Below are 11,986 nucleotides of genomic sequence, written 5' to 3'. Positions count from 1 at the left end.
AATTGACTGTTTTACCCTCTCTTTGTACTTTATTTTATTTTAGATTTTTCCTATATATGACAATCAAAATTCAAAAGTATGAAATCATGGATATGAATATGATTAAGACCAAAAAAGACACAAATGGGGTCGAAACAAAATATATATCTTGTGGATATAGTTCTTTCCACCGGAAAAAAAAAAAAGGTATATTAAAAATGTAATCAAATTAGAATTGCTATTCTATTAGTCACGCGGTTCTTTATAATTTAGGTAGATGTATATATATATATATATATATAATCAAGAGAATTCACTCAGAAACAGAAACAGAAACAGAAAGAAACTAATGGATTTAAAGAAAGCAACTTTGGTTTTTTACTTTCTTATCTTTCTCCATCTGCAACGCCGTGTTTCTCATGCGATCTCCGCATCTTCAACAACTCTAGCCTCCGCTGATCCACACCATGACAATCCCCCGGTTCAAGAAGTCGAATCGAAGCCGGAAGGTGATGTGATCTCCCGGAATTTAACGGAATTAGCCGTCGTTGTTAAGAAGGGAGGCGGAGGAGGAGGTGGAGGCAGAGGTGGAGGCAGCTTCGGCGGAGGAGGACGTAGTTTTGGTGGAGGAGGACGAAGTTTTGGCGGAGGATCACGCGGAAGAGGAATAGGAGGAGGAATACGTCCGATTCCGATTTATGGCGGCGGATCACACCACGGTGGTCATCGTTCAAGCGGCGGTCGGGAAACTGGTAGCGATTGGTTAGTTTTATCGATTTTAGCCGGTTTGGTTTTGGTTTTCTAGAGTTTCTTTATTTGATTTTGCCGGTTTAGGTTAATTGTTTGATACCGGTTTTGCTTCCCACTGGTTTGCTACTTTGCTCTCTGGATACATACCGAACCGAATAAACTTGATCGGCAGCGTCTAAAATTAAAATTCGGTTATCGGTTAGGTTCAAGAAACCGATCGGTTAACCGAAATATTATAAACCCTAAAATTTTTAAGCTTTATGAATTGAACCAGTCGGTTTAAATTCTTTTGCCACAATTCTATTTCCGAGTAATATATAAACAAAACATTGACCACTTAAGTTAGCGATGTGGGACAAGTTTATTAGCGTTGTTTAGTTTAGTTAGGTGTTGGGTTTATAGGCTTAAATACTTTTCTGGGCTTGCGTTTATATTTGTTTTGATGGCCCATTTGTTTTTTGATTTGTATTAGTTATTTTATTTCTTCTCAGCCCAAAAAAAAAACAGAGAACCGAAATATAAACAAAAAACTCAAAATTTCGGTTTTTAATCTAAAAACCGAAATAACCGTGAACCGAACTAAACCGAACCGAATTTTATTTCGGTTTAATTCGGCAACATTTTCAAAAATAAAAAAAACCGAAAAACCGAATCAACCGAACCGAATAAACCGAACAAACCGAAATCCCAGGGCTAGTTGTTAGGTTATGATTCTTTTTCTTTACCAATTTCAATCTTACTAATCTAACAATTAATCAAGAACTACAGTAATACTTCTTCGGTAAATAATCTTAGCTACTAAAATTTAAATCCAACAACACTCAAAAATATACAAATTTCAACATTAGGCGTTCCTTCATCAATCCACATAAAGTTAAAATTGAGAAAGACAAGTTACATTGTGAACCAAACATATACCGGAAATAACCGGAAAACAAAGAGTCTTTGTTTTGATTTTAATTTTTTTTCTCCGGAAAGATGAAAGTTAGTTTGAGTAAAAAACACAGACCAACACAAAGCACCACCGTTCATCATATCTTTTCAAGCCTCACAAACTTCTTCAGCACACTCGTTCACTGGTTTCAATCCAGATTTGCCCTTGCCAGATCTGAATCGAGGGCTATCGTGGGCAGCATTGGCGTTCTTGCTCTTGTGATCGTCTTTGTTCTGAACTGTTCCGGTGCTGTGTCGGTTCCGGTTAGAGACTGTCTTCAGAACCTCTTCACGGGAAGATGAGGTGATTGCGTCGCTGAAGCTTTTTCTCCGAGAAAGGATCAGTTTTGGCGACTTGGGACGCGTCAGAGGTAGCTAGAAAGAAACATAACGTAAGTTATACAAGAACAAAGCTAGTAGTGAGTCTGAAGAAAAAGAGAGTTTTATTATAGTTCGAAACATACCTTCTTGAGCTCAGGTTTTGCAGGAGGCGCTTCGTAGTAGAAGTTGGGGACGGGTTTAGCCTTGAACTTTAGATTCTTTCTTAGTTGTTTCAGTGCCGCTTCTTGTTCTTCCTGCAAACCATTAAAATCAATCATGAAGCTTCACAACCAGAAACACACAAAACTGTATCTACCAGAAATGTGTACTTTACCTTTTGCCTTTGTTCAAGCTCATTCCTTTCGGCTTCAAGCGCTTGGTTTTTCTCCTCGAGCTTTTGGTAATACTAAACCACACAGACCCAACCAAAAAAAATTCAATCAGTTAACATTATATGAGAGTCCCCATTTTAGAGCAGAGCTTATTCGATCTAAAAACTGAGTTGAGGAAGCAGAAAGGTTGAATATAATTTTACTAACCTCCTTGCGCTTCTCAGCACGTTCAGCACTTCTAAACGTTGGAGCACTTCCATAAGTCACTGACTTACCCATCCTCATTGAAGTTGCCACTCTGTTAGTAGATATCATTAAGGTAACATTGTCGTCGTTTTCTTAAGCATCATCGCATATATAAATATAATAGATATAAAAAGTAGGTAAAAGGATACGAAGAAGCGATGGAGCAAGTATCATCATCATCGATATGCTTCTTGATCTCGGGTTGCAATGGCTTCCTCACCGCGAGAAGAGAAGCATCCTGCTGCAAAAAAAACATAAAGAAATGGGATTTTTTTTTTGTTTTTGCTTTAGGCCTCGATCATTTACACATCTCGTAGTCCTATCATCTACAATGCGTTTTACAATTCCAAGTTGTTCAAAACCGATGTATATTACCTTTGAAACTTTAGCATTTCCAATACGGGTTTTAGGCGATTTTTGAGCTACAATTCTGTCAGCAGATGCGACATTTGGTGAGTTCTCAGAAAGAGACTTCTCCTCCTCTGTGCATTCTTTGACTTCAAATTCCTCCTCAGGCTCATCTGCAGCTATCTTAGGAGCAACGTGAACTCTAGCGCTTAAAACGTCAGCGTTTCTGTCCATAAGAACCTCAACAACTTCTCTTCCCATTCCACTGCACATATCCAAACCACCAAAGATTTCAATTCAATTTGTAAGATCTCAGGTTTATCTACACCTTTAACTTTCTCTCTCGCTCTCTCTCTCTCTCTCTCTACCCTAGCAACAACAAAATCTCATCTTTATTATTTAGTTTGCAACTTTTTTTTTTTTTTTTTTAATCTGACATTGCAAAATTAGATTGTATAATTAACAGAGATTGGTTCAAAGTTATGACATTTTCGAATCTTAAATGGTGCGGAAACTGTAGAGAGAAAGTCACAGGAAGAACAATTCAAAATTGAAACCAACACGCATAAACAACAACCCAGATGAGGAAAGAGTCAAATTGTTAAAAATGTAAAATTTGAAAGAAAAAAAAACCTAGATGGGAAATAATGAGGGGTAAACGAACAAATTTGCAAGCAATTTTGACAGAAAGAACAAGAATTTGATGAAGAAGAGTGTACCCAAAAACAGAAGATAAAATTAATTAAAAATGCCAAAAAAAAAAAAAACGTTTGTTATCTTCTTACAAGTCTTGTAGGAGGATAGAGGAAGAAGGATCCTTGTGCACCACCTCTGTCTCCTCTCCGATGGCCCGTGAGAATTCTTGCAGACAAAATAGAAATGAATGTCTTTTTTATCCACAACAAAGTTCTCTCTCTTAAGGGGGCGGTGACTATTGTTGGATTTGTGTTTGATTTGTTTAAGCTTGGTATTTATTGGGACTTTTCATTTTTTTTCAAATCTAAATTTTTTTTTTAATTAAAAAAAAAAAACAGTTTGCTTTAATTTTTGGATTTTCTTGGTGCTTTTACCGCATGCTTCTTTATTTTTTTTTTGAACACCCTAAAGACGTAAACATTGAAAACGTACGACTTCGTAGGAAATGTAAATCTTGTTTGATTTTATAAAATGTGGCTATTAGTTTTTGAGTTAAATTTATTTTCTTGAAAAACCAGTAAATCACGGTAATCATTTGTTAAGCAGTAGAAGTAGTAGTATCTTAGAAGGAAATTAAAACTCATAAATAATCATGGCGGGTTTTAAAGTCACAAGACGGATACCAATGTGACAAATACCTTCTCATTTAATAAAAACCATAAATACCAATGTGACTTGTTGTTGTAGTAACTTATTTAATAACCCACCTCTCGACTAACGTGATACCAGTCATAGAAATGCTTCATACCTTTTTCGAGTTCAATTCTCAAGAATAATTTTTTTGTACTTTCCCTCGCTACTTTGTTTCAAAATTTTTGCAGCTTTGTTAAAGTATATTATAAGCTTATGAACGCCTAGAGTAGAGTCATAGTCTCATAGAAGACCCCACGTCGCAAACAAATTTACTAAGATAATATTCGTTTGTGTGCCTTTTTCATTGTTTAAACGTCAAAACTCTAATAATCACACACACACACATTGTTTTTGCAACCTGAATAACACAACAAAATTACAAAATACTGCACAATTTTGTCAACACACAATGAATTTAGTAATATTTTTTAAAAAGTCAAAACATTCTTTAATTCAAAAATTAATAAGATGTACAAAAAAATCAAAAAGTGAAAAATACAGTAATTGCTAGACTAGAAACATCCGATTCCGACAGAACACAATAAACACCTTTGATGTTTAATTTGAAATTTAGAACAAAACACATACAAATTTTGAATATAACGTACATGGACGGACCCACGTCTGCAACTGAAACAAACGTAGGACCCACGTCGCAACTCAAACATCAGAGCAAATCTTCTTCTTTCTTCCTTTTGGCGGCAAAATTCTTTAACCAGGAAAAAGCCAAATCGGTCGGTTGGTCCAACAAATTTATCAATTGGTCCCCAAAATCAAAGATATTATTATTATTTGCCTACCAAAACCATTCAACGAAAATGGTTGATATTTGAAACTATGATATACACAAGAGATAACATAATAATATAGTATATGATTTGAATTTGATGATTGCCCGTACCCGTATCTGTATTATAGTAGTATCAAATTAAGAAACTGATTCTTTTGAAATAAAGTGGATCACCATTTAAACTAATAATAATAATAATAGACTTTATCGTCGCCCAAGGTCTATTTTTCAACATTGACATTATTTATCTAAATAAAGAAGTTCATTTTAAAAAATCTCTCTATTTATTCGATTCATAACGCAAATTAAATGATTACTATATCAACATTTAAATTATCCATCAAATTGTAAAAGTCAATATTTTTTTATAAGTATATATTATTATTTCGCAAGACCGAATATATTTGATTAATAGTAAAATATATGATATAGATATTAATTGAAACAAAGGCCATTACATATGCTGCTATCCCAGGCCCTATAAGCTACCTCAGGCCCAATTAGATTGATAATAGACGCACAAACATCGGGGGATAATCTGGTCATTTACAATACTCGAAGCGAGGTGAACCAATCCGGTATTCGCTCTATTACTCGGTCAACAAACCGCTTGAAGACGAACACGTGTCGCGCTTTCGTTGGCTTTACGACTGCTATATAAATGCCGTTAAGCCTCACAACGGTTCTCTGATTATCCGAGAATTAACCAATATCAACCGTAAAAGCGATCACACAACGTTTCACGGGAGAGATCAGAGAGAGAGAGAGAAGCTAGCGAAGAAGACTTTGAAAGAATCGAAGAGAGTGATCGATCGAAGATGGCGATGGAAGTAGCAACACCGGCTCCGGCACCTATCCCATCGGAGAGGAACATCGTTCTCGCTCCGGTCACAACTGTTGAATCCCACAAGAAGAACAGGATCCAGGTCTCCAACACCAAGAAGCCTCTCTTCTTTTACGTTAACCTCGCCAAGGTAATCATCGTAACTCTAACTTTCTCCATCAGATCTACACTTTTCAAGAGCAGATCAGTATTGATCCTGAATCGATCTTTAACGATTGGATCCAGATTGTAGAATCTGCAATTTATGTAATTGGCATTGCGTTTGATTTTTTTTCTTTTGGTTTCGGTCGTTTGATGCAGAGGTACATTCAGCAATACAACGAGGTTGAGCTTTCTGCACTTCGAATGGGTAAAAAGACTCTTACTGTAACTTAATCTTTTTATATGATATGTGTTCAGATCGATTGGTTTATGATCTTATTTTTTTTCGTGTATATAGCAATCACCACTGTGGTGACAATCTCTGAGATCTTGAAGAACAATGGCATGGCTACAGAGAAAAGTGAGTCAAAACTCTTTTCTTGCTGTGTAAACCGTTATCTTTCGTTTTAACTCAAGAATCTGTTTTTGTATTCTGCTAAACAACAGAGGTGCTAACATCCACTGTGGGAATGAAAGATGAGACCAAAGGAAGGATGGTTCAGAAGGCAAAGGCAAGTTCTATATTAATTATATTTATATGAACGTTTATTAATTGTGATCCATATATTCACTTCTGTATGTGGGTTGCAGATTGAGATAGTGTTGGGCAAATCAGACAAGTTTGACTCATTGGTGCCACCAGTGACCAACGGCAAGACCCCGGAGGAGGCAGCTAATGCAGAGACGCAGGCGGATGAGAAAGCGCAAGAAGTTGCCGCCGCTACTGAGGTCTAATATGGAAGCGGTTGTGAGGGACACTACAGAAGAAGGAAAAGATTTCTTTGTACCCTATGTTTTGCTGCTTTTGTTTCTTTTGTGACATATATCGAACATAATACGCTAGTTATGAATGATAGTAATTGTTAGTTTAGCAAGATACAGTAACCTTCACTCTCTGTTTCCGTTTAGCATTTTGAACAATATGGATAAACAATATGTTACTATGATTTTTTTCCCAACTTCCGAAATTACATATTTTCCATACAATTTTTGCAGAAATAGCACAAAATGAAACATTCAATTGAGGGAAACTAAAAATACATGCGAAGCAGTAAGCACAAAAACGGGTGGCAATAAATTAAGGAAATAATTCAAGTTATTAACAGTTAAACTATTAAATACGATTAAATTAAAATCTTCAATTCTAATTAATAAATGTCCCAGCTGCGAAGGTTGTGAGTCTAAGTCAATTATATGATGAAGGAAAAAAAAATTCCTTTATAACGAAAAAGCCAAAACAATTATGAATTAAATTAAACCAATACAAAGTGGACGAAAACAAAATTTAAATAATTTCACTAATACAAAGTTAAGATAAATTAAACTATACAAAATTGAAATAAATAAAAACTTATTTATAAACAGACGAATGGTCCATACAAATTGGACTTACTATTATATAAATGCGACCTAACTTGTGTCGAGCTCTGTCCGTTTATAAAACGAGAAGCTATTAAAAATAGAAGGATTAAAGTGTAATAAAAGTAAAGTGCAGTAGTTCTCGATCTCAACTTTAAGATAATTTTCACCCGCCTCCATTGTTACCGGAATCTCTCTCTTTCTCCGCCGAACCTCCTTCGAATCGAGTGTCCGTTAATCTCTCTACTAGCGTTTGAAGGTTCCATCGCTACCACGTAAGTTCGCTATGTTTACTTCAAACCTAACTTCAAGCTTTTGGGCTATGCTTTTTAATTGGCAATTCTAGGGTTCCTCTCTGAGTCTGTATATATTTTTGCTGTGTTAATCTAGGGTTTCCATTAACTTGTTGTAGTCGGGCCATCAAAAATTTCGAGTTTCCGAAGTACTCCGGTCGAAATTTAGAGGGTTCCGTTTGTATCTGTGCGTTGGTCTCGTTTGTGCTAAAAGTAATCTTGTTTAGTCCTATGAACTTTATTGGGTTTAGTTGTATCTTGAATTATGATATACTCACTCTAGTTTCATCAACTCCTTGGTTCTTGCTAGTGCCAAAATAAGCTTAGCTTGAGTTGACACCTTTGATATGAAGCTGCAACTAGATGTGTTATACTTACTATGTTAGCTTTTTGAATTAGCATGTTCTTAGCGAAGCTAGTGATGCATTGTTTTAAATTCTGGCCGTATTTTGTTTTCCAACACTTGCTTAGAAGTTTATCTACGTTTAGGAGGAACGGAAATCTCTCCAGTGATCTTTTATTGTTTGTATATGTCTACCAGGGCTAATGTGTATGTTTGTTTTATTTCAGAGCTACAGGAATGTCTGAAGCTGAAGATCAGCAAAATTTTGTTGCACACAATGGAGATCAGGTACCAGATCAAGGTATAGACGAGGTGCATAATGGGATACCGTTCCAAGTTCATGATGAGACACTTGATCACCAACAATACCAGGTTCAAGATCCGATTCTTGATCCTCCACCGTACGTGGTACAAGAACAGACTCTTGAACCCCAGCAGTACGAGGTTCAAGATCAGTTAGAGTATCAAGGATACCATGTGCAGGACCAGGCTCATGAAGAAGTCCAAGAGCAACCGCTAGATGACCTACAATACCAGCCACAAGATCAGCCGCTAGATGACCTACAATACCAGCCACAAGATCAGCGGCAGGATGACCTACAATACCAGCCACAAGATCAGGAGCAGTATCACTTGCAAGACGAGGCTCATGATCAGGCCCAGTATCAGGTGGAAGGTGAGGCACAAGATCATGATGGTAATGAAGTTCAAGATAAAGTAGAAGATGAAGAAGGAATTCCTGAGCATCTGCAGCCTCTACAGCAATCAGAGCCTGATGAAGGTGCAACAGTTGGAGGTGAGGAGAAGAGGTGGCCGGGATGGCCCGGAGAGACGGTGTTCCGCATGCTGGTTCCTGCACAGAAAGTGGGTAGCATCATTGGTCGCAAAGGTGATGTCATTAAGAAAATAGTTGAAGAGACAAGGGCTCGAATAAAGATTCTTGATGGTCCTCCAGGCACAACCGAAAGAGCTGTAAGTCTCTAAATCCTTTATTCATTGCCTTAACATTTCATGCTATATTGAGTTGCAGCTATTAGTCAAATAATGCTCTTGAACCAAAACTAAAATCCTAATGACAAGAAAACTAATATAGTAGAATACATACACTTTTAGGCTGTATAAGTCACTGCTCTAAAGTTTTCAGGCTCTAGTTTTTGTTAAAAATGTAAAAGGCCATGAACTTTTAGCCTAAATTCAACCCTTTTGCATATTCTCCCCTTGACCTCAATAAATATATAAGTAAACAGATAGGAAACTGCACACCCAATCAACTCAAATAAGTTATGAACAAATTCATGTCGGAAAAGTGTTTTAGTTTGGGCTGAGTGTATGATCCTGAGCTGCTAAAAAAGTGTTGAAGAATATAGTGCACCAAGCGAAACCACCTTAGTAAACTAAGCCTGTATCGAGTATAGTAACCAGCAGGCCTGCTTATCTCCTTCAAGTGAAAGGAGGAAGTTAATCGACGAAGTTGATAAGATGTGAGTAGGGTTCCCCTTTATTGCTGTGACCACCATGAATCTGTGCAGGTTTTATCTTGCAAGTTTTATGGCAACATTTCAATCATCGGTAAGGTCTCAAATACGAAGAACCAAAGCCAGATGGCAAGGATTCAGCCTTGAGCACTACAAAGTGCTGATAAGTTTATCGAATAGGCAAGATTCTTCTTGTATAAACCTCAGTGCCATGAATCTCTGCATTCTTTCTGGTAACTTCAGTACCTGGATGATTGATGTCTTGTTGCAGACTTTCTGCAGCATGCAAGGACCTGCTTAACCGGATGTAACAATATGTGGACGATAGTTATGGTTTAGGCAACAATTACGTAAAGAGAAAATTTAAGATTGCATGAAAAAGGGTTTAGGAAGAGCTTTTTTAAGTCTAGTTGATTGGTAATGGCTGCTATTGCATCTTAAAAAGGCGATAACCTAATCACCATGGGTAATAACTTTAAAAGTTCATAACAGGAAATAAACATCTAACTGGTCAAAGTGCATTTAAGTCGGTACCTCTTTGGAATTTTTTTTACGATTTGAGAATATGGCACCAATATAATAATTGGTATAGAAACTAAGATCGCTGTTTGTGAAATGTTTTAGTTCTTTTGGTAATGTTGTCTACTTGTTTCCTCTTTGTTGGCAGGTTATGGTTTCTGGTAAAGAAGAGCCCGAATCATCTCTACCACCTTCGATGGATGGCCTTCTTAGAGTCCACATGCGGATAGTTGATGGTTTGGATGGTGAAGCTTCTCAAGCCCCTCCGGCTTCAAAGGTGTCAACAAGATTACTAGTCCCAGCATCTCAGGCTGGAAGTTTGATTGGAAAACAGGGAGCAACAGTTAAAGCTATTCAAGAAGCATCCGGTTGTATAGTCCGAGTTCTTGGATCAGGTTCCTTCTCTTCACTATTTACATGCTGAAAAAATTCTCTCTTGCTTTGTGTTTTTGGGTTTCATTTACGCTGTGGACTATTCCTTAATTTTCCCTTATTTGTAATGGAAACTGGTAATTTTGTATTGTATCTTCAGAATAATTTCAACACTTTGTTTTGGTGTATGTTTCATTTATTCGTCATCCATCGGTATTCTAACTGAAATTTATTATGGTGGATTTTTGTAGAGGATTTGCCTGTTTTTGCTCTTCAAGACGATAGGGTTGTTGAAGTTGCTGGGGAACCAACAAGTGTTCATAAAGCCTTGGAACTGATTGCATCACATCTCAGAAAGTTCTTGGTTGATCGTAGCATCATCCCATTCTTTGAAAATCAGGTTATATTTGGTTCCGTTGGATCATTGGCAAATTTTCTCATTTGTCTCTATAAACTCTTCTCTTAACTCTGCTTTTTTAAACAGATGCAAAAGCCAACTCGCCAAATGGATCATATGCCACCACCACACCAGTCATGGGGTCCTTCTCAAGGTCACCCCCCTAGTGGTGGCGGAGGAGGCTATGGTCACAACCCACCTCCGTATATGCAACCACCTCCTAGACATGATAGTTACTATCCTCCTCCTGAGATGCGTCCCCCTCCAATGGAGAAACAGCCGCACCAAGGTATATCTGCATATGGGAGAGAGCCTTCAATGAATGTGCACGTATCATCGGCCCCACCTATGGTCGCTCAGGTATTCATCCAATCTCTGCAACCTGTGAAGTTGATTTCTTAGAAGTTAACTGTTCAATCTACTGCAACGTATGTATATAAGTAATTACATGAAAATCTGACTGGTGTGGGGATTTGTTTTTTTTTTACAGCAAGTTACACAGCAAATGCAGATTCCACTGTCTTACGCAGATGCTGTAATTGGGACATCAGGTTCAAACATAAGCTACACTAGGCGTCTTAGTGGAGCAACAGTAACCATTCAGGAAACCAGGGGAGTACCTGGTGAAATGACCGTTGAGGTTAGCGGAACTGGCTCACAAGTCCAAACTGCTATGCAGCTTATTCAGGTACCCATATATTCTCACACCAGATTTCTTAACCATAGTCACCTTTAAAACCTCGTATCTGGTGTCTTTTGACGATGAAATCTGACTGTTGAATGTGGTTTATGACAGAACTTCATGACTGAAGCTGGAGCGCCGGCACCAGCACAGCCTCAAACCGTAGCACCAGAGCAGCAAGGCTATAACCCGTACGCAACACATGGCTCAGTCTACGCAGCGGCTCCAACAAACCCGCCTGGAGGATACGCCACGGATTACAGCTCAGGAGGCTACGGTTACTGATGAAAGATTTAAGTTTCTTTAGGATGTTTTACTAGGTGCAAGCAAAAGAGTGAGAACGCTAGATGCCTAATCGAGTATTTGTTGTTATTAGCGAGCACTTTGGGGTTCTTGAATCAATTAATATTTTTATTCTCCAGTATTTTGTCTTCCCGGAATTATCGTTATAACTTTTAAAGTGATTATGTTATCATGTACTTGGTGATTTTCTTTCTCTTTTCGTAAGAGAGTTCTATCATCGTAATTGCATT

The 11,986-nt window shown here is 37.5% G+C and overlaps 4 protein-coding genes across 6 annotated transcripts; 3 read left to right on the top strand and 1 right to left on the bottom strand.

Annotated features, from left to right (window-relative positions):
- LOC104764093 (glycine-rich RNA-binding protein blt801-like) lies at positions 191–1,191 on the top strand. The gene has a single exon (XM_010487543.2). The coding sequence runs from the start codon at positions 257–259 to the stop codon at positions 782–784; it is 528 nt and encodes a 175-aa protein (XP_010485845.1). The 5' UTR covers positions 191–256; the 3' UTR covers positions 785–1,191.
- On the bottom strand, positions 1,558–3,937 carry LOC104764092 (protein WVD2-like 1). 3 transcript variants are annotated; one of them, XM_010487542.1, is made up of 7 exons: positions 3,695–3,937; positions 2,937–3,174; positions 2,711–2,802; positions 2,523–2,613; positions 2,318–2,389; positions 2,127–2,237; positions 1,558–2,037 (listed from the first exon to the last, which is right to left on the bottom strand). In XM_010487542.1, the coding sequence occupies exons 2-7, from the start codon at positions 3,168–3,170 to the stop codon at positions 1,771–1,773; spliced, it is 867 nt and encodes a 288-aa protein (XP_010485844.1). In that variant the 5' UTR covers positions 3,171–3,174; positions 3,695–3,937; the 3' UTR covers positions 1,558–1,770. The 3 variants fall into 3 exon arrangements, with proteins under 3 accessions (XP_010485844.1, XP_019096298.1, XP_019096297.1); XM_019240753.1 differs by having other exon boundaries at positions 2,711–2,799; XM_019240752.1 differs by lacking the exon at positions 3,695–3,937 and having other exon boundaries at positions 2,937–3,182.
- Positions 5,730–6,963, top strand: LOC104764091 (uncharacterized protein At2g34160-like). The gene is made up of 5 exons (XM_010487541.2): positions 5,730–6,002; positions 6,173–6,221; positions 6,312–6,374; positions 6,461–6,525; positions 6,605–6,963. Exons 1-5 carry the CDS (start codon positions 5,847–5,849, stop codon positions 6,746–6,748), a joined length of 477 nt encoding a protein of 158 aa, XP_010485843.1. The 5' UTR covers positions 5,730–5,846; the 3' UTR covers positions 6,749–6,963.
- On the top strand, positions 7,472–11,941 carry LOC104764090 (flowering locus K homology domain). The gene is made up of 7 exons (XM_010487540.2): positions 7,472–7,647; positions 8,236–8,980; positions 10,151–10,397; positions 10,626–10,774; positions 10,859–11,131; positions 11,262–11,459; positions 11,568–11,941. Exons 2-7 carry the CDS (start codon positions 8,246–8,248, stop codon positions 11,736–11,738), a joined length of 1,773 nt encoding a protein of 590 aa, XP_010485842.1. The 5' UTR covers positions 7,472–7,647; positions 8,236–8,245; the 3' UTR covers positions 11,739–11,941.

This window comes from Camelina sativa, chromosome 19 (assembly GCF_000633955.1).
Source record: "Camelina sativa cultivar DH55 chromosome 19, Cs, whole genome shotgun sequence".
NCBI lineage: Eukaryota > Viridiplantae > Streptophyta > Magnoliopsida > Brassicales > Brassicaceae > Camelina > Camelina sativa.
The sequence above is the reverse complement of the archived record's forward strand: the minus strand, read 5'-3'. Positions and strand labels throughout refer to the sequence as shown.